The sequence below is a fragment of the Triticum urartu genome, chromosome 5 (assembly GCF_003073215.2).
Source record: "Triticum urartu cultivar G1812 chromosome 5, Tu2.1, whole genome shotgun sequence".
In the NCBI taxonomy this organism is placed as follows: Eukaryota; Viridiplantae; Streptophyta; class Magnoliopsida; order Poales; family Poaceae; genus Triticum; species Triticum urartu.
The window spans coordinates 657,111,427-657,131,708 of record NC_053026.1 but is presented as its reverse complement, the minus strand read 5'-3'; the positions used below and the strand labels follow the sequence as shown (position 1 = coordinate 657,131,708).

Below are 20,282 nucleotides of genomic sequence, written 5' to 3'. Positions count from 1 at the left end.
AGAAGGAAATATCACGGCGGTGATGCACAATATTATAGCGCATTTGGATCCATGGCTTCACCGAGAGAGCGGGCAGCCAACATGGATCGGACGGACGAGACGAACTACTCGGCTCACCTCTACCGATCGACTGGCCACTTGAATGCACTCCATAAAGTGTGCCCATGCGTGCGTCAACCTTTTTGCTGACCCTTCCTAGTCATGGCGAACTACTACTAGTGCAGTTGAGTGAGTACATGCTTCAACTCTGCATGCATTTTGGTGTTCAACTTGAACCCATAGCTACAGCGGGAGCGATTAACTCCACTAGCCGGCTCGCGGCAGGTGGGGTGTTAATTCGCTAGGTCGCCAGTGATTGCTCGACGTGCCTTTCGCTTGGCAGCACATGGCGTGCCCATATATAAAGACCCCGGGCTGTTGGGGCAGCCTCCTGGCAGCGCCCCTCTTCTTCTACCTCTCACACAACTCTCTTGTGCTTTCTCTCTTATCTCAGATGTCTAACACAAGGACACACTCAATGGAAGAAGACCACACGCACACTCACTTCATCAAGGAAGAAGACAATGGCTTTGCCAAAGATACTTACTTGGTGGCACACCGTGGCTACATATCTTTCTCAGCACCATCGGCTCCTTTTTCTCATTGACCATAGTGACTATTTATACAAAGCTTCTGGCACTCAGCCGTAACCCATGAACTCACACCAGACTCCAGTAACCACTAACAACACGACCGTACCTCTTGTAGCTCCTAGAATCATTCTACTATCTCCATGATGCACATGACTCGGCAGGCTACACGTGACCAAGGACTGCAGGCACACACAAAGCTAACTAGCAAGCCGCATGCAACTAACAACCTCTAACAACCAGCGGCATTACCCTCTAACTACCCACTTTGCGGATGATGATATGAGGGGGCACAGTGATGTTGTTGAAGAATCTCGAGTGCCACTTCGCGGATGATGATTTGAGGGGGCGCAGTGATGCTGTTGAAGACTCTTGAGTTGCGGTCATTCCAAATTTCCCACGGATGCTATTCCATGGCCTCTGCTTATCAAAATTCATTGGGGGCACCATCAATTCGTTTAGCCTACCATTTGAAACACTCGGGCACTATATCGAGCCGAGTCTAGCTAGCTAGCTCCATGAAACTAGCTGAGTAAGTGCGTCCACGCCATGCATGCATGTGGTACGCAAGTATGTGAGTTAAAAGCAGAAAACTACCACATTTGCTGTTAGATTTGCAGAAAACCATCAAATCGTTAATCCGTTGTAAAAATTACCGTGTTCCTAGTAAACCTTTTGCAGAAAGCATTGATCGCGCGATTTGCTTGTTTGATCACTTTCAGACAAGTAGGGTCGAATTGTAAGGAGCTGATATGGGAACAAATTTACATACACAACCCTAAATCTTATAAGAAAAAAGTAATCAGACCCGTGCACAATTGCCAGGAAGCGAGTTGACTAATCCCAAAGCCACGCCCTAGCCCTGCCGTCTGGCATGGCGACGCCCTCAAAGGCGGCAGAGATGGCTACCGCCGTGGCGGAGGACGAGAAGGCGCCTCGCGTGCTTGCGCGAGAAGACGGAGGCCACCCGTTCAGGGCAGCCGGACCACCACTACGGTGAGATCCGGGGGCAGCCATAGCACCACCGTGCTCACCTACAAGCAGCAAGGTGCGCGATGCCGTTCAGCACCAGCGGTTGCCGAGCATGGAGGCGAGGTCGGCAGAAGGATGGAGGCTTCATCCGGGCAGCGGTGAAGACAACCGGAGCATGCGCTCAACGGGACGGTGGCGGCAATCCGAACGCGACTGGTGGACGAGCTGCACGTGTGCGGCGAGCTCCCTGCGGCCGGTGACCCTGTTGTGCGCCGCTGAGCGCTCTGCCTACGTGTTGCCTCCTACGGCCGCCGGGAGGTGCTTGACACGCTTCTTGCCGAGGTCCTCGTCAAGCGCCTTCTCTGCCTCTAGCGCATCGCCATGGCGTTGTTGACATGGCCGTGGTTGGGCCGGCCATGGCTGGAAACGGCTGGGCTAGGCGGGGTGACTTGTGCGTTGTCCCACGGCAAAGACGAGGGCGGCGGCGCTGGAAGTTTTCAACAGCGACGGGCGGGGGAGATCAGACGGCGGAGGAGCGCCACCTGGCCGGACAGCAGCTCGGCGGCGGAGCGGAGCGGTTAGGGGCAACGGGGATTTGGTCTCCAGGTGGTTGTCCACACGGTGTCGTGTGGGGGATTGATTGCTTTTGTTTTTGGGTCCGAATAACTGCCACACGTGTGGCATGGACGGGAACCCGCCCGCACGCCTCATGTGGCATGAACAGGAACCGGCCCGCACGACCACGTTCGTGTGCACAAAAGCACGGCCCGCATGTCCGGTGTGTGGCAACCCCGCCCGCACTGTCCCGTCCAGGCTAGACGACCCGCTGCCCGCATGACCCAGCCGTTTCCGGCCTCCGATCCATCCCCTCTCTCGTCTGCCGCCATCGTCCCCCACCTCTTGAATCCCGACCTCCGTCGCCGGCCATCTCTGGTTGCCATGGCAACCAGGGCAGATTCGTAGGGCGCTCCCACCGCAAACCACATGAAGGAAATATGCCCTAGAGGCAATAATAAAGTTATTATTTATTTCCTTATATCATGATAAAAGTTTATTATTCATGCTAGAATTGTATTAACCGGAAACATAATACATGTGTGAATACATAGACAAACAGAGTGTCACTAGTATGCCTCTACTTGACTAGCTCGTTAATCAAAGATGGTTATGTTTCCTAACCATGGACAAAGAGTTGTCATTTGATTAACGGGATCACATCATTAGTTGAATGATCTGATTGACATGACCCATTCCATTAGCTTAGCATCCGATCGTTTAGTATGTTGCTATTGCTTTCTTCATGACTTATACATGTTCCTATGACTATGAGATTATGCAACTCCCGTTTGCCGGAGGAACACTTTGTGTGCTACCAAACGCCACAACGTAACTGGGTGATTATAAAGGAGCTCTACAGGTGTCTCCAAAGGTACATGTTGGGTTGGCGTATTTCGAGATTAGGATTTGTCACTCCGAATGTCGGAGAGGTGTCTCTGGGCCCTCTCGGTAATGCACATCACTTAAGCCTTGCAAGCATTGCAACTAATGAGTTAGTTGCGGGACGATGTATTACGGAACGAGTAAAGAGACTTGCCGGTAACGAGATTGAACTAGGTATTGGATACCGACGATCGAATCTCGGGCAAGTAACATACCGATGACAAAGGGAGCAACGTATGTTGTTATGCGGTCTGACCGATAAAGATCTTCGTAGAATATGTAGGAGCCAATATGGGCATCCAGGTCCCGCTATTGGTTATTGACCGGAGACGTGTCTCGGTCATGTCTACATTGTTCTCGAACCCGTAGGGTCCGCACGCTTAAGGTTTCGATGACAGTTATATTATGAGTTTATACGTTTTGATGTACCGAAGGTTATTCGGAGTCCCGGATGTGATCACGGACATGACGAGGAGTCTCGAAATGGTCGAGACATAAAGATTGATATATTGGAAGCCTATGTTTGGATATCGGAAGTGTTCCGGGTGAAATCAGGATTTTACCGGAGTACCGGGAGGTTACCGGAACCCCCCGGGAGATATATGGGCCTTAGTGGGCCTTAGTGGAAAAGAGAAGAGGCAGCCAGAGATGGGTCGCGCGCCCCTCCCCTCCCTTGGTCCGAATAGGACTAGGAGAGGGGGCCGGCCCCCCTTCCTCTTTTCCCCCCTCCGCTAATCCTATTCCAACTAGGATTGGGGGGGGGAATTCTACTCCCGAAGGGAGTAGGACTCCTCCTGGCGTGCCACCTCTAGGCCGGCCGCACCCCCCCTTGAGCCTTTATATACGGAGGCAGGGGCACCCCGTAGAGACACAAGTTGATCCACGTGATCATATTCTTAGCCGTGTGCGGCGCCCCCTGCCACCATAGTCCTCGATAATATTGTAGCGGTGCTTAGGCGAAGCCCTGCGACAGTAGTACATCAAGATCGTCACCACGCCGTCGTGCTGACGGAACTCTTCCCTGACACTTTGCTGGATCGGAGTCTGGGAATCGTTATCGAGCTGAACGTGTGCTAGAACTCGGAGGTGCCGTAGTTTCGGTGCTTGATCGGTCGGGCCGTGGAGACGTACGACTACATCAACCAAACGCTTCCGTTGTCGATCTACAAGGGTACATAGATCACACTCTCCCCTCTCGTTGCTATGCATCACCATGATCTTGCGTGTGCGTAGGAATTTTTTTGAAATTACTACGTTCCCCAACACCACACCCCAACCCTCCCCATCCCCAGCCCCCCACTCCAACCCAGCCCTCCAGAGACGATCATCTAAAACCAGGTGAAATCTCCCGATCTCATCCTTCTCATCCATAAGGCTGAAAATCTCCCGATCTTGTACTGGGTCCATGCTATAGGGGTAGAACACTGCATGGTTCAGTGTATATTCGCAATTGCCAGGCAGAATACACCAGATCTGCCATGTACTACGTTTGAGATTAACTTAAGTTCATAGTTTAATTGACGCAAGTAGTTGGGTATGAAATGGATGAGTAGGAATCCCTAAAAAAGGGCAGGAAGGACAATTTTTGGAATGAAGGGGGTGGGAAAAATTAATTGCCACTTGTGTATAAGACAGTTGCCACCTTTCGTTGTCAGTAGTTGCCACCTATTTTGACCTGTTGCTTGTCATCCCTATCTTCTATGTGCAAGCAGCAGAAGAATACAATTCTTATGGATTGTTGATGCCCTCTTGTTCATCCAGTGATTGAGAACACATCGGAAAGAAGCGAGACACGGAAAGAATGAATCACGAAGATGGCGCTGATGCTTGGGGTTCTCAAAGGCCAGAAATGCCCCCTTGGGATGCATCAGAGTATAGTCAACTCATCTCTGCAGGGCCGTTGCTGCCACTACTAGAACAGTATGCAGGCGTAAGTATGATGCGTGATAACAAAAGAAGAGAATAGTTTCCATCTTCGCAACGATGAAGATGACATTCTACTTATGTCATACACTGTCATTTTTTCGCAGGTTCTTATGACCAAAACACTCTTAGGGGGCCTCCGTTGCAAGTTCAGTCACAAGGCGCTAACACTGACAAATGTACGGGCAGCCAACTTCAACTAGCTAGTATGGCTAATCAAGGTAATGCAAAACGAAAAAACAGCACATACTGCTGTGGACATGAAAAATGAACATGCAAAAAAAACTGGCAAAAGGACTCACGAGTTATCACGGGTGAAAATGCAGAGCCTTCATGCAGCACGTGGCATCAGGCAGCACCCATGTACCTACCATCGACGTCATACACAGGTGAGTCCATAAAAAAAGTGAAGTTGCGGATGCTCAATTAGCAGAAGGAGCATAGTTGACAACTACAATTGCCATGAATGGACATCTACAATTGCCATGAATTAAAAACTACACTTGTCATCCCTGGACAACTGTTGTTGCCATCCCTGGACACCTGCAGTTGCCATGGAGGAACAACTGCAGTTGCCATGCCAGTGCAACTACATTTGCCATGCCATGGCAACTGCAGTTGCCATGAAGGAACAACTACGGTTGCCATACCGATGCAACTACAGTTGCCATGCCAGTAAAATTGCAGTTGCCACATCAGGGGCAACTGCAGTTGCCGTGCTAGCACAAACTGCATTTGTCATGAATTGACCAACCACTACTATGCTTACAGGTTATTACGCTGGTGGTAACCCGGCAAACGTCTCGTGGCAAGCTTCACAAATTGCAGGTGGAGCACGTCATTATGGTGTCACAGACCACACAAGATGGTCAAATGCAGCACAATAAGGTAAGGAAAAAAACTGAACCCACAGACGGTTGCCTCATGCCAATTTGTAGGCATGCCGTGTGGGCAAAGAAACCAGAACTAACCTGCAGTTTTCCATATGTGGTGTCAGTAGCCTTGTCTGCGGCAAGCACAGCCTTGACAGCATTGATAGTCCACGCAGAAACAGCAAACTTGTGCGCAGGCGACTGGCCTCCTGTCCCAGTGAAATCCACGGTGGACAGATCAAGACAGTCGACGTACATGAGCTGATGCAAAACAATTTTAAAAAGAAAGAAATATCAGTTGCCATCCTGTGTGGAGGAAAACAGGATAATATATGTTCCCATGATAATCAAGTTGAGGTGCATGAAAGAAGAGAAGAAAAAGAAGAAGATGCCATCTACATGTGCTAATTGCCATCATAGTGTGATAGCAGTTAACATGTTGTTATGATGGCAGTTGCCATCATAGTATGATGACAGTTGCCATACTAATATGATGGGAGTTGCCTTATTGTCATTATGTCAGTTGCCATATTGTCATTATGGCAGTTGCCATCTTGTTATGATCAGGTTGCCATGCATGAATAAAAGTGTGTTAAAAAAACAGTGTTCACAGAAAGAACTAGTAAAAAAATATCATTAAATGCAGTCGACAACCCTTTTGGTACATCTTGCTTGAGAATGCATCGTGCAGGAAGTCGGCCATAAACTTACACCAATTCATGTTCTTCATATTTTCCAGATCCGCCTGCACCACACAAAATTTCAGGACAAAAAAGGTTGCCGCATCAGAAATCAAATGGAAAAAAACATCGGAAAACGCTGGCAGTCACTAGCTTTACACATGACATCGGAGCCAAAAAGATCAAAGGAAAATAAAGTAGTAAAGATGGATCATTCACCAGGATGGGGAAGCATTTGTTTCTTGGGCGAAGAGAGGTGGTCGGCGCGAAAACAGCTGAAATGAGGTACATGAGTAGCTTCATCTTGAAAACATCTCCATGTGTCGTCACGGCCTGCAGCGAATCTGCCACTGCAGACGTGTTTGGCGTGGATTCCGACCCAGGAAACAAACGGGGGAACAACGCTTCCTCGATCTCATTGTTGACCTCGTACGGGACTTTGATATGTCCACGAGGCACACCCAAAGTACAGAACACGGATTCCTCGTTCAACGGTAGTCTTCCACGTCCCGGAATCACGAATTCCCTGGAGGCGGGGTCGTAGATCTCACCAAGCCAGTCGCATACAGGGTTGACAAGGTTCGTGCACCGGACATCCATCATAGACTGCATACCCATCTCAGCAGCAGCCCCCTTCTGATCGTCGGTGAAATTGTCAGTCAACGCAATCAGTCGTTCTTGGGAGGCTCTGTTGCGAATACGTTTCTTCTTCTGCAAAAAACAGACAAAAAGTGATCAGTTGTTGCCATGTTTTTGCAAAAAGTGATCAGTTGTTGCCATGTTTTGCAATGTCATGAAATTTTAGTTCGTGTCAGACGACTGCAAGCTTGAGGTGTCAACCAGTAACATAAAGCAGGAGGAAGGGGGGATGTGTGAACATTTACCTCATCACCCTCTTTTCTCCGTCCAGTTGCCCGATTACGCTGTGGTGGATCCATGAAATCATCATCATCGTTTTGATGATCGCCACGAGGCATTCTGCTGAGATAGGAACAGACCAAATTGTCATGGTGGAAATGTAAATGCAAGAGGTAAGCAGTTGCCACCTAACAGAAAATGTCAACTAGTGAATGCAGAAAAAATAACATGAACACACACGCGCCCCTCCTATGATTGTCGAAAACATAAACGTGGCAAGTAAGCACGTTGGTTGCATTATCAAGTAAAAAAATGTACATATGGTAAATGCACTTGAAAACAAAAAATGTTGAAGTTGCCATGTTAGCCCAAGATAGTACGATAGAAAGTCACAGAATCCTCCACATCACAAAAAAACTAAGATGTGGCAGCTCACACACTGTCCTAAAAATACACCAATCAAATGCCACTTGTTCAGCGGCAGAAATGTGCTAGGGTGAAATTGCCGTGCTGAAATGCAACACATACTACAACAAATCGATGAAACCACATCTAATCAAGAACCTGAAAATTGTCACAGTGTGATCAGATATCACAAAGTCGTTGTGGCAAAACAAAAAAATTGCGCCTACAGTACAATGAATTTGTCATATTGTACTGACTGTGGCATGGCAACAGACATGATGTGGTCAGCCAAAAACTTGCCACATGCAAAGCATATGTATGGCATCTGACACAGTTGATATGCAAATTTGATTGTCACATTATGCAGCCAATTTGCCACACTGTCTTATCTGCAGAATGGCAACAGACAGTGTGTTTACATTCTATTTGCCACATGAATATACTATCCAAGTGGCAACATGCACACTTGATGTGCACATTAGTTGCCGTCCAGTGCAGTTGGCTCCTGAAACTGCATTGACTATCGATTGTGGCAACTATCACAGTGTGGTAACTATCACAAATCATTCAGAAAAATTAGATGCCACAATGAAAAAGCATGTTTGTGGCTACTATCACAGTAATTCAGCAAATTTAGTTGCCACATGGAAGAGCGTGTGTGTGGCAACTATCACAGTCATTCAATAAAAATAGTTGCCCCATGCGAAAGCTTATATGTGGCAACTAACACAGTCATTTCAGTAATTTGTTGCCGCAAGGGAAAACACGTTTGTGGCAACTATCACATTTGTTCAGGGAGTTAGTTGCCACACAATCATGATAGTTAATGAAACTATCAAGTTCGCCTCATACTACAGTTTCAAAACCCAACTAACTAGATCTAGGGTTTAATGGCAACTACCGCGACTTCAAATTCACCCTCAAAATTCTCCCATGAACTGACTGCAAACACAAATTCGAACCAATGCGCATCAAACAAACCGGGAGACACCTGACCAATCCATAGACAAGACTAGTGCGTGCCTCCGAACAGGCATAACCACACCGACGATGCCGCCGCCGCGGCCGCGACGAAACTGCCTAGTGCCACCAAAAACAGCTAGCAGACGACTTCGGCGCCGGCGGGAACGCCGACGCATCGCCGAATCGCCTGAATCTCTACGAATCTCGATCGAGGAATCGAACAGGGAGGGAAGGGGGGAAATGCAGGAAGGGATTGCGAGAGTTGTAGCGAGCATTACCTTCAACCCACAGGCGCTCCGGCGAAGCCGCTCCGTTCCGACGAGCACCACCGACGGCCGCGAACACCGTCGATTCTTCCGCCTCCGCCGACGCCTTCTCCCCTCGCCTTCTCCTCCAATGATTTGAAATGCGAGTGGGTTGTGCCAGTAACTGCGGTGCGGGTGAGTAAATGGAACCGTGAGGGAGAGGGGGTAGAGGTGTGCGACGTGTTTGACGTCAACCGCGGTCGGAGCGTGGCGTGCGGGCGCATAGCAGTTCCACCGCACGCCTCCGAGTGGCAACCGCTGACCGCGAGATGGCAACCAACGTGCAGGCGAACTGACTCGCACACCGCACACACGCCTCGTCCTACGTGGCGCAGAAAACCGCCCGGTTTGTTCCAAGATTCGTGCACAAAGTTGCCAACAGAGATGCTTGCGTGTGGTCGGGATGGTGAACGCCCACACGTGTGGGCGTTAACATTTCCGTTGTTTTTTTAGATCCAGGCGTGTGTGTTTTAATTGTTTGGTAGGTCATCTCCTTACACTTTGGCCCCACTTGTTAGAAAATGATTAAACGGGACAAATGACCCGATCAGTGCTTTTTTGTAACAAGATTGTTGGAAATGCGGTGATTTTCGCAACGAATTACCTACTTCATGGTTTTCTACAGATCTAGCCATAAATGTGGTAATTTTATGCAATTAACTCCAAGTATGTTGCTATTATGTAGTTTGATGGTGTGTTGGAATAAGATAGCGATGACGATTGATGGCGTCCAGGTTATTTCCTGGCTGCTGCTAATTAAACTTATTTCAAAGATTCTGGCAAAAGAGAAAAACAGTTGTGTCGAAAATTCATCAGATCGTTTCATGTGTCAGTACTGATCACTAGCTAGCAGCCGGTGGCCACTCATGACATTGCCGTACGCGCACAATGCATGTCTAACCAGTTTTCCTTTTTTGTGGGTGTGCGTTATTGTTGTAGATGGCTCTAATTTTACCTAGTTTTGTAGGTAATTTGAAACTGATTTGGTGCAGACCATGTTGCCAAATGAAGGTGGACATGTGTGGTAATGCCATGGGGGTCATTTCGATACTTCCACGTTGAGGATTGAGGCTATTAGGCCATCCAAAAGGTAGGATTAGGTGCAGACCATGTTGGCAAATGAAGGTCCACTTATGAGATAATGCCCTGAAGGCAATTTTGATACTTCCACCATTAGGATTTGGAGCTATCAGGGCATTTTCAACACAGATCATCAAACATACGCTCCTAAGAGCATCTCCAGCCGTCCCCCCAAAGAAGGCCCGCAGACGCATTTTTTCACCGCCGGCGAGCGAAAAAAGTCCCACTCACGTCCCCATGAGCTCGATTAGCGCCGGATTTGGCCAAAAATTGAGCCGGTGACCCCGAGGCAAACCCAAGGAGCTGGGAGGCACCCGGGGGCTATTTTCGCCGCTTTGCAGGAGCTGGCCCAGCTGCCAGCGTCTCTCCCCTCTCTCCTCCTTTTCCCTCACTGGCCCACCCACGCGCGTCGTGTGCGTCACGGGCCGGATCTCCTTCCTCACCCTCGCCCTCGAGGACCGCCTCTTCCAACAGGGCTACGCCGTCCGCCTCGCCCTTGCTTGCTTGCTTGATTGGTCCCTGGCTCGCTGACACTCGATCCAGGAGGCCGCTGAGAAGCCTGTGGCCGGTGCGAAGCTCGTGGCCGCGCTAAGCCGGGATGGGCGACGCCGGGGCAGGCGTGGCCGGAGCTCGCCGCGGACGAGCCATCATACGCAGGCTGCTGGCGGACACCGTGGTGTGCGCCACGTCCAGGCGGCCGTTGCCGTGCGCGTCGACCGGGAGGCCGCCACCGCGTGGGTGGACTCCGGCGCGTCCGGCGTGGGAGGGACAGGCGCGGCCGTGGGCGGGCGGGTGCGACGCGGCCGTGGGCGGGACGGTGAGGGCTCGCGAAGCTGTCCGACTCGGGGCGCAGGGCCACGCGGGGCCACGCCAAGTACCCTGACGGCCATGGCTTCCGGACCTGGCGCAGGGCACGTGCGTCGCGCTGGAGGACACCGTCGTCCTCGCGGGGTGCCTCGGTGACACCGTCGTCGGGAAGGACCGGGAGACGGTGGAGGACGCCGTGGTGAGGTTTCCCATTCGCGCGGGACAGCAAGGGCGCAGCCGTGGCCTGGATGGCGCCGCAGCGCGGCGTGGGCGGGACGGGCGAACGACTGGAATTTTTTCCGACCCCAGTGAAAATTATCGCCGACGCAACCCCAGGAGGCTGAAAAAATGTCTCCTAGGGGCGCAACGGCTGGAGATGCTCTAAATATATCGGTGGGTACGTTCAACCGTGTTCGTAGACATCCCGCCGAGCGGCAGCCATCCAACCGTGTCACTCAAATGTTCACCCCTTCCTTTTTTTATGTAATTTGAATATTGAAGATAACTAAACATAAATACCATAGTGCATCAATAGCTCAAATATAAATATTTTAGTGCAACAATTCAAATAAAAATATTACAATCAAAAAGTAACATTGTGAAATAAAGTAGTTCAAAATTTATTTCAATTTATTCAGCCGAGCATTCTAATTGTCCGTATGAAACGGCCACAAAGGCTGAATCCGACGAAGAAACATCCACAAACTCGGCATAGAAATACTTCTCGTCTCAGTGCATCATGTTTGCTTCAAAGTATACAAATGTGGCATCCCCTAGGTTAAACGTGTTTGGGAATTTTACTGTTAGCATGGCATGGCTCGTTCACTTGTGCCCGATTACACTTTCCGGTGAAAAGATTGCTAAATCTCCCACATAACTATAAGGCACACGGTAATAGCTCTGCCAACTCTAAGGATGTTACTGTCCTCATGCGTGATCACTTGAAAGTGGATATTAACTAGTTTGAGCCACTTGCACTCTTATTCTTTGGATAATTACCGGTCAGTAAGAGCCATACTCTCTTCCCAGGATCTCCAAGACCATTTCCACTTACCCTGTCAAAGGAAGCTTTTTCTCAATGCAACCTTATGCATGTCTCGAGAAATGGTTTCTCCCTTTCTGATCAGCCAGAAGTATGTCGTTTCCATGGCCTGCAATTACATTTCAGTGTATCTCAAGCCGATAGTTTGTTGATTGGAAACCACCCAACTATCACGGCAGAGCATTTAGCAAAACATGGTGTCAGAGTAAACATAAAGATTTTTGTGGTTGCTTACCAACAATGGACTCAACATGAGAGAATTATACCACAGAAGAAACTATTCATCCCTCACTAAAGCTATGTCATGCGTCGGGAATGAAGTAAAGGTTGCTGTCAAAGCCATATGGGTCTTACCTCTGCATCTACGTTTGAGATTTATATTAGAACTTAATATTTGTTATTATGTTTCGTTCTTATGCAAGAACATAATGATACATCACGCTCAAATTGTTGTAGTAAACGACGATGGTCATCGGATCACGATATCAAGTGGGTATTGGTGCTGAGACAGGTACAATTCAGCTGAGCCGTGGCGAACTTTGCAAATGGGAAACGAAAACACACCTCTGTGCCAAAAAAGAAAACGTACATTTGTACTTTGTACACGGTGCGGGTCGAAAAACAAAATACGGAAACATCAAAGTGTGACGGAGCAGCCAACATGGACGGACGAACTACTCGGCTGACCTCTACCTACTGGACTTGAATGCACCACGCACGTCCATAAGTGTGCATGCCGGTCAACCTTTTTGCTGACGTTCTACAAGTGCAGTTATGTACATGCTTTAACCAATAGTGACAGCAGGGTGATTAACTAGCCGGCTCGCGGCAGATGGGGTGTTAAAATTAGCTAGGTTACCAGTGATCGACATGCATTTCACTTGGCGGTACATGGCTGGCGATCGAGCTCGGAGTATCAGACCGTGCGTGGCCGCCTATAAATACCCCGGGAGTCCCAACGTCCATCTCCGCACCACCATTGCAGCACTTGCCACTGCGAGAGCGAGAGTGAGCAAGGAGTAGACCAAACGTACGTACGACGACGGCCATGGCGATGAGGAAGGAGGTCCTCCTTGCTGCCATGATGCTGGCGGTGGTGGTGGCGGCGCCGGACGGGGTGCGCGCGGCATGCGAGGTGGGGCAGCTGACGGTGTGCATGCCGGCGATCACCACGGGCGCCAAGCCGAGCGGCGCGTGCTGCGGCAACCTGCGCGCGCAGCAGGCGTGCTTCTGCCAGTACGCCAAGGACCCCTCCCTCGGCGCCTACATCCGCAGCCCCCACGCGCGCGAGACGCTCGTCTCCTGCGGCCTCGCCGTCCCCCACTGCTAGGCGCCTAGCGAGCGCGTATGGCTCAGCTATAGGTAGGCTACCTCCGTCGTCCATGAGAGATGAGAGAGACTATAATAGCTTAGCCTAGCTGAGACCTGAGAGAGTGCATGCGTCATGCACGCGCGCATGTTTCTGTCCGATCCATGATGCTGCAATAAAATGTTGGGTGATGATCGGTGCTTGAATAAAATGAGTTTTCCTACCTTCTCCTTTGGTTCCTCTCGCTGTCACTTGCTGTAATCTTTTCAACGAAAACTACGTAAAAGAATCGGCAACTGTCCAAAGTACACCCGTAATTACGACGAGTCACAAATAAGTCGCTGGTGAGGCTGCACATTGCAGCAGGAACACATGACATGCTCGACAGGCTAGTGATTGCCTTGTTGTACTGTTGGTTCCAACGGGATTACTTGTGTGGCGTGGCTTTAAACACTGTGGCACCTGCTCATTAACTCGTGTGCATTGAATTCATTTATCAACCTTTAGTTTGGTGCTATACTAGTACTACCTCTCTCTCAGTTTACAGGGCGCGCGCGTGCCCCTAGGTCGTTAATTTGACCAACTTAATACAAATCATATATTACAAAAAATATACCAATATAAACTTCAGATGCTCTATTTTCAAATCGTATAATTTTTGTGTTATATAATTTATATTAAGGTGATAAAATTGGCAACCTAGGTATACGCGTAGGACTTATAAACTGAAACGGAGGTAGTACATCCCAAAGTTGAGCTCCATACAATCAAGCCCGCACTTTTTGTTTTGTTTTCAGAAGGGCAAAAGATTTGAACATTCATTAATTTAGATGGAGTCTAGCAAAGTTACTAGCCTGAAGGCGAAAGAAATGCCTACTCTCCCGACATAATATCACACAAGTACCAAGCCCTGACTAATACCGCTTGCACGTTTCATCTTGGATCTTGTGGATGACTCTCAAGATGTTGTTGAAGTCTCCCGAGTTGCACTCATTCCAAATTACCCATGGACGCTACTCCAGGGCCTCTGCTTATCATGCACAATTAATGCGGGCACCGTCACTTCGTTTAAGCCTACCATTTATAAAATTTGGCCCCTTGATTTTTTGGGCATGACACTATTCACATCTCAGTTTGTGTTTTTGTTTCTGTTTGTGTATTTAGGATTTTGATCTGAATTTTTAGGGGTTGTAGAAACATGTGTTTTGAATTCACAAGAAAAATTACACATCTAAAAATTTGGTCTGTTTTAGGGGTTGTAGACACAATGTTAGCCAAGGTTAGTGAAGGATGAAAGAAAGAAAAATAGCTCATTGAGAGGGGGTTATGGAATTGATTGAGTTTCTCTTACTTGGCCAAAACTATTCTAAACACATATATTTTCAAATACCCCAAACGATGCTTTTGCATTTTCAAGACTCACATCTATAAATTATTCAATGTGTGATCTATTATTTTGTGCGCATTAAAATCGTAGTGCGGTGAATCGTGTTGCAGTTGACTAGGTTGATTTCTTGAAAGCAAGAAATTTCCCGCGCGTAAAAAAAGTTGAAAGTTTGTGAGCGTAGATATATCCACCATCGACCCGATTATTAATTTATTATATGAGAAAATATATGACCGCACTCATGCCTAAACAAAAATGAGCCTGCTCTTTCTCCAATTCGATGTGGATGGACGACTGGAATCAGCTCGAGAGAGGGGTTGATCGGTGAACTGTGGCGAGCAACAAAAATTTCTTTGGACATGAACCTGCCCCACAAAAACGAAACGATCCTCCAAGGGTAAGAGAGCTCCTGTTCCAATTAATTCATACACTTCCACGTCTGTGCACCGCCATCGGATGTGGGCGGGCGGTTCAGGTCAACCAGCGAGGGGATTGATTCGTGGGAGATGAAACAAATCATGTAGAAGCAAGATTTTCTTTTCTTCCGAGATCAGCCTATTGGAGAGGTTGCGGTTCGTGGAGGAGAACCTCCGCGCTAGGGATTCACACACAACATCGGTGGCATCGAACCTCAGACTATATTCATGTTCGGGGAGAAGTATTGTGAATTCACCCCGCTGGCGGGGTGGAAGAAGGAACTGATGGTGTCAAGTGTCATGAACATGATGAACGACATGGAGACCTTCCGCGACCTCTCCAATGATAGCAAGAACATCCAGAAGGGCCTGCAGGAATGGCGCTTGGCTACTGATCCTCAAGCTCAAGCAAAAAAGAATAACTACTGTCGTTGACGTTGAAATGATGTCACGGCTCATGGCTAATTAAGCTGATGGCCTTTTATAGAAACTAAAATTGATGTTGTGATTTTGGGTTTCTCTTTCATTAAGTATCGAAGGGTAGATGGTTTTAACGCTAAATTCATAAATAAAAAGGTTGCACATAAACTAAAAGGAGCATCAATATTTCGTTCATGACTTCAATTCCCAAGAAGTACTCGGCATGTTTGGTGAATGAGTGTAGGCTTATTTCCCTATTATAAGCTGCACAATCAAGTTGATTCCAAAGTTATTGGCTAATAGATTACTCCCTCCATTTTTGTATACAAGGCCACAAACCCATATTACAGGTACCAAGGTAGAAATTAATGCCTACTTAAGTCAATGTTGCAAGCTAGTCTTTTCTCCTTGCTTGACGTGTTAACTAATGTGCATTTTGCTCTTCAATGCACAACAAGACAACTCTCTCACTTCTTGTTGGTTGATTAATGTGGTGCATGCACACCAACCTTCTCACTCCCACATGCATGTAAGGGGTATTAATATCCTCGGTTGCTAGTACGAGGTAAACCTCATCAATTTTACCTTGATTGATGTTACTTCCTCTCTCTCAGTTTACAGGGCGTGCGCGTACCCCTAGGTCGTCAATTTGACCAACCTAATACAAGTCATATAATACAAAAAATATACCAATATAAACTTCAGATGTTCTATTTTCAAATGATATAATTTTTGTGTTATATAGTTTATATTAGAGTGATAAAATTGAAAACCTAGGTATACGCGTAGGACTTATAAACTGAAACGGAGGAAGTAGTGGCCTTGTATAGTTGCAAATTGTAAATTCGATAGTGGCCTTGTATACAAAAATGGAGGGGTACTAAAGGTCATTTCTATAATAGCTTGACACTAATCAGTATGGCTTCCTCAAGTCTAGATATATCTAGGATTGTGTCGTTTGGGCATAGAAAATTTTGCACCGATGTCATAGTTCAAAAGGTGCTTTTGTTGTTTTAATATTGGATTTTCAGAAGCCTTTGATAAAATTGAACATCAAATTATTCTTGTTACTTTGAACAGAAGGGATTTGGCTCTAAATGGCGTTGATTGGTCAAACACATCTTATCTTCAGCCACATTTTCTATTCCCCTTAATGGGATGTTTAAATGCAGGATCCATTATTCCTTTTCCTCTTTGTCTCAATAGTCAATTTCTTCCAAATCATTATGAATAATTTCATGCATATTGGACTATTTCAGCCCCCTCTCTTGAGACAATCTTGCCCCAATTTTCCAATTCTTCAATGTGCAGATGATACTCTCTGACTATGGAGAAAGTTAGCTCTTTGCAATTCACTCATTTGAAGCAACTTGGGGATATACTTGTCTCTTCAGCTGGCGTTATAGTTAGTTATCGAGAATCTAGCATGATGCCATTAAATGTGCCATTCGACATTTTATTAAATCTTTCTTAAGTCCTAAGCTGCCAAATGGGCTCTTCTCCATTCATATATTTGAGACTGCGCTTCTGCCTATCAAAACATAGAATGGAATTCGTTATGCCACTTATTGAGAGCGTATTCCCCAGTTTTTAACCTATGATGGCAGGATGTTGGTGGTAAATGCAGTACTTTCATCCCCTCCCACCTTTTGTGACGAGTTTCTCAACTGTATATATGGACTACTTTTGTAATGTGATAAGGGAGTGGCTAATATGCGCTCGGTTTCAGACACTTGGATTAGGAAACTGGGGATCATTAATTAGGCATGTGATTAGATAAAATTCAGGTGGGCCCTCCTGAAATTCAGCGGGGGCATGATTTGTAGATGGGACAAAAGGAAAATTAGGGTGCCCCCCTGAAAATCAGGGGACGATTTCACTCGGCCTACATGGTGGGCCCTACTTCATAGGATTGGGTTTCCTTTAAAAAGATTGTCGGGAGCGGTCTGGCGTATTTGGCTGAATCGCTTGCTGCAGTGACGGAACGTCAAAGAGTCTTGTCCATGCGATAATTATATGAGACACTGTTTGTGGAGAGGTAAAGATTTGGAAAAGAAGAACCCGCCACTTGTTGCATGGGAGCTTATATGTAGGACCAAGACTCAAAGGCGCCTAGGTAGTTTGACTCGAAACTCGCAATAATGGACTGCTTCTAAAAATGGTTTGTAAGTTTTTGAAATACGACAAAATTCCTTGGGTTAATCTAGTTTGCGAGGCGTACTACTCCCTCCGTTCCGAAATAGATGACTCAATTTTGTACTAATTTTATACTAAAGTTAGTACAAAATTGAGTCATCTATTTTAGAACGGAGGAAGTATTAGATTAGGTTTCCTCCTCTCGAGTCTGGAGAATGCTCTTTTTATGGAGAGAGTGTCTGAAATTGAATGCAATTTGCATCTCTGGTTCCGACCAAGTTGTTATTATTTTATCTGAAGACGCCTGTAATAGCAATAGTCTGCAAAATGTATGGCCCCATCTCTTCTCATTTGTCAAGAATTCAAACATTTCCCTCCAAACGGTGCTGCCACTTTCTTCTCTCTCCATTTGCTCCGCTTGTTGAAGCTTACTCACAGTTTAAAGACATGCATCAATTATGCAATCTTCGACTTTGGATAACTACTTGGATGTTTATCTAATTGTGTGCGATGGCTCACCCCATTACACAAGTGGGGGTGGGCCCTACCTCCTCCCATCCCAATCACAATCTGCTATGTGGCTAGTTACTTAAAATTTACATTATCTCACATGGTTTCTTCATCCTGTGCAACCTCCCTCCTCACCCCTACGACACACTCGCGCAAGGTGATGGTTCGACGCTCGGTGTGCGATAGAGATTTTGATGTGGGTACCGTGGAGTTTGAAAATGTCAGCTAGTGATTTTGAACCGTGTGCGATAGAGATTTTGAACCGTTAGCTGGTGTAGACTTGGTGAACTCTCCGCGATTCGAATTTGCATTTTCAAACTCCGCTAAAATCATCAAGTCTACACCCGTGTACTTGGATTTTCGAACTCTCCTAGAGGATGCAAATTCATATAAGTAAATTTAGCGAAACCTATAGGTACCAGTTGGAAATCGGTCGTCAGCTGTGTCATTCAGATTGGTGGGGCCAACTCGGGTATAAACATGTGATTCATTTTCCTGCAGATACATATAATAATACGTACTGACAGGATTACACCATCTCGTCATACCTAAACATGCCCTCTCGCTTTATGTCCAAGAGCACTGCTATACACACGATGCTACCAACACCATTTGTGGACGACAGTAAAGATCACGCGATACAATGGACGTCAGCATCACTGGTGCACTGTTGGATATGACTGTCGGTTGTATGTCGTGTACGCAATTTCGGCTGCCCATCAGTTTCGTATGCCCAATCATGCATGTATACTCCCACATCTCTTCATCCCATAGAAAAGCTAGCATTTAATTTTATTGTGAGATGCTAATTGATCGGTATCTTTTAAACAAAAAATTATCTTTAAATCTATTTATATATTTGAATTCATGATGACGAGAAACATGATCAATCTTGAATATATTTAACAATTCATGAATAATTAAAAAAACACAATATAATAACCAGATCCACAATACCAACCCTGCTCCGACGTTGGCGGGGCCAATGGAGGAGAGGGGAGCCCGTCAGTGTTATGGGAGGAGTCCTGGTGGCTAGGGCTCTCTTTTTTGCGTCACGGGTGGGTTGCTCACGATTAGTTCTCCCTTTCATTGATCGCTACTGTTTGCACGATTAGCCAATGAGGAATCACCACCGGTGGAGTTTCAAGCAAACGAGCGCACATACAACAAGGGTTGCTACCTAGCGGGTGGGATATATCCAAAGTGGGCAACCTTTGTGAAGCCAATTCTTAAACCCCAATGTAAGAAACAGCTTCACTTCTATAATGCTCAATCAGCTGTTAGGAGGATGTGAATAGGGCATTTGGGATTTTGCAAACCCAGTTTTGCTATCGTGCGAGGACCAGCTCGGTTTTGGGACCGACATACCGTTTGGTACATCATGATTGCCGCCGTGATCTTGCACAATATGATCATTGAGCATGAGTGTGGCCAAAAGTTGGACTGCTCCTATTATGATTTCATGGGAAGGGTGGCCAACACTTTCTTCAAGTTCACCAAGACATTCGAGGTGCGGATACTCATGAAAGTCATCAACAATATCTCACCGTGGAGTGGTGGAGGTGGAATGGGCTACAAGGACACTAGTTCTACCTGTATGTTTCATGCTATGTTTGATGCACTTTGTGTTATGCGGAACAATAGTGTTGATCGAGTTGTGGATGGATGAACTATGTAATAATTAAGTACTATTTATGTTTTATTTGTGCCGGGCCTATTTGACACGAGTCTAATATTATTTAGAGCATTGAATATGCACAAATATATGTGGTACAAGCAGAAGTTGAAATCTGTGTATTCATTTTTTGGTGCGGTATGCTGTAAAAGGAGAAAAAAAAATGAATGCTCAAATCTTTCTGTGTCGATCTTCTTCCTAAAATGGATTTAGGTCGGTAAAATTCAGGTCTGTTTTTGGAGATGTTCTAAACTTGCTACTATTGACAGCTAGTAGTTCTTTTTATTGTTTCTAGAGCCGATTTTTTTATCTGAATTTTTGTGGAAGCTACCATTGATGCTGACGCCAGTGGACCGGTAGCCAAGTCCAAGTCTTCTCAGAGTGTGATCGTTCTAAGTCCATCGGTGCCTACGTCGTACTAACAAACAAACAAACAAACAGGCTAACAGCGAA

The 20,282-nt window shown here is 46.8% G+C and overlaps 1 protein-coding gene across 1 annotated transcript; it reads left to right on the top strand.

The window, feature by feature from the left end:
- The first annotated feature begins 12,930 nt into the window (after nt 1–12,930).
- On the top strand, nt 12,931–13,513 carry LOC125506553 (non-specific lipid-transfer protein 2P-like). The gene has a single exon (XM_048671345.1). The coding sequence runs from the start codon at nt 13,025–13,027 to the stop codon at nt 13,304–13,306; it is 282 nt and encodes a 93-aa protein (XP_048527302.1). The 5' UTR covers nt 12,931–13,024; the 3' UTR covers nt 13,307–13,513.
- The last annotated feature ends 6,769 nt before the right edge of the window (nt 13,514–20,282 follow it).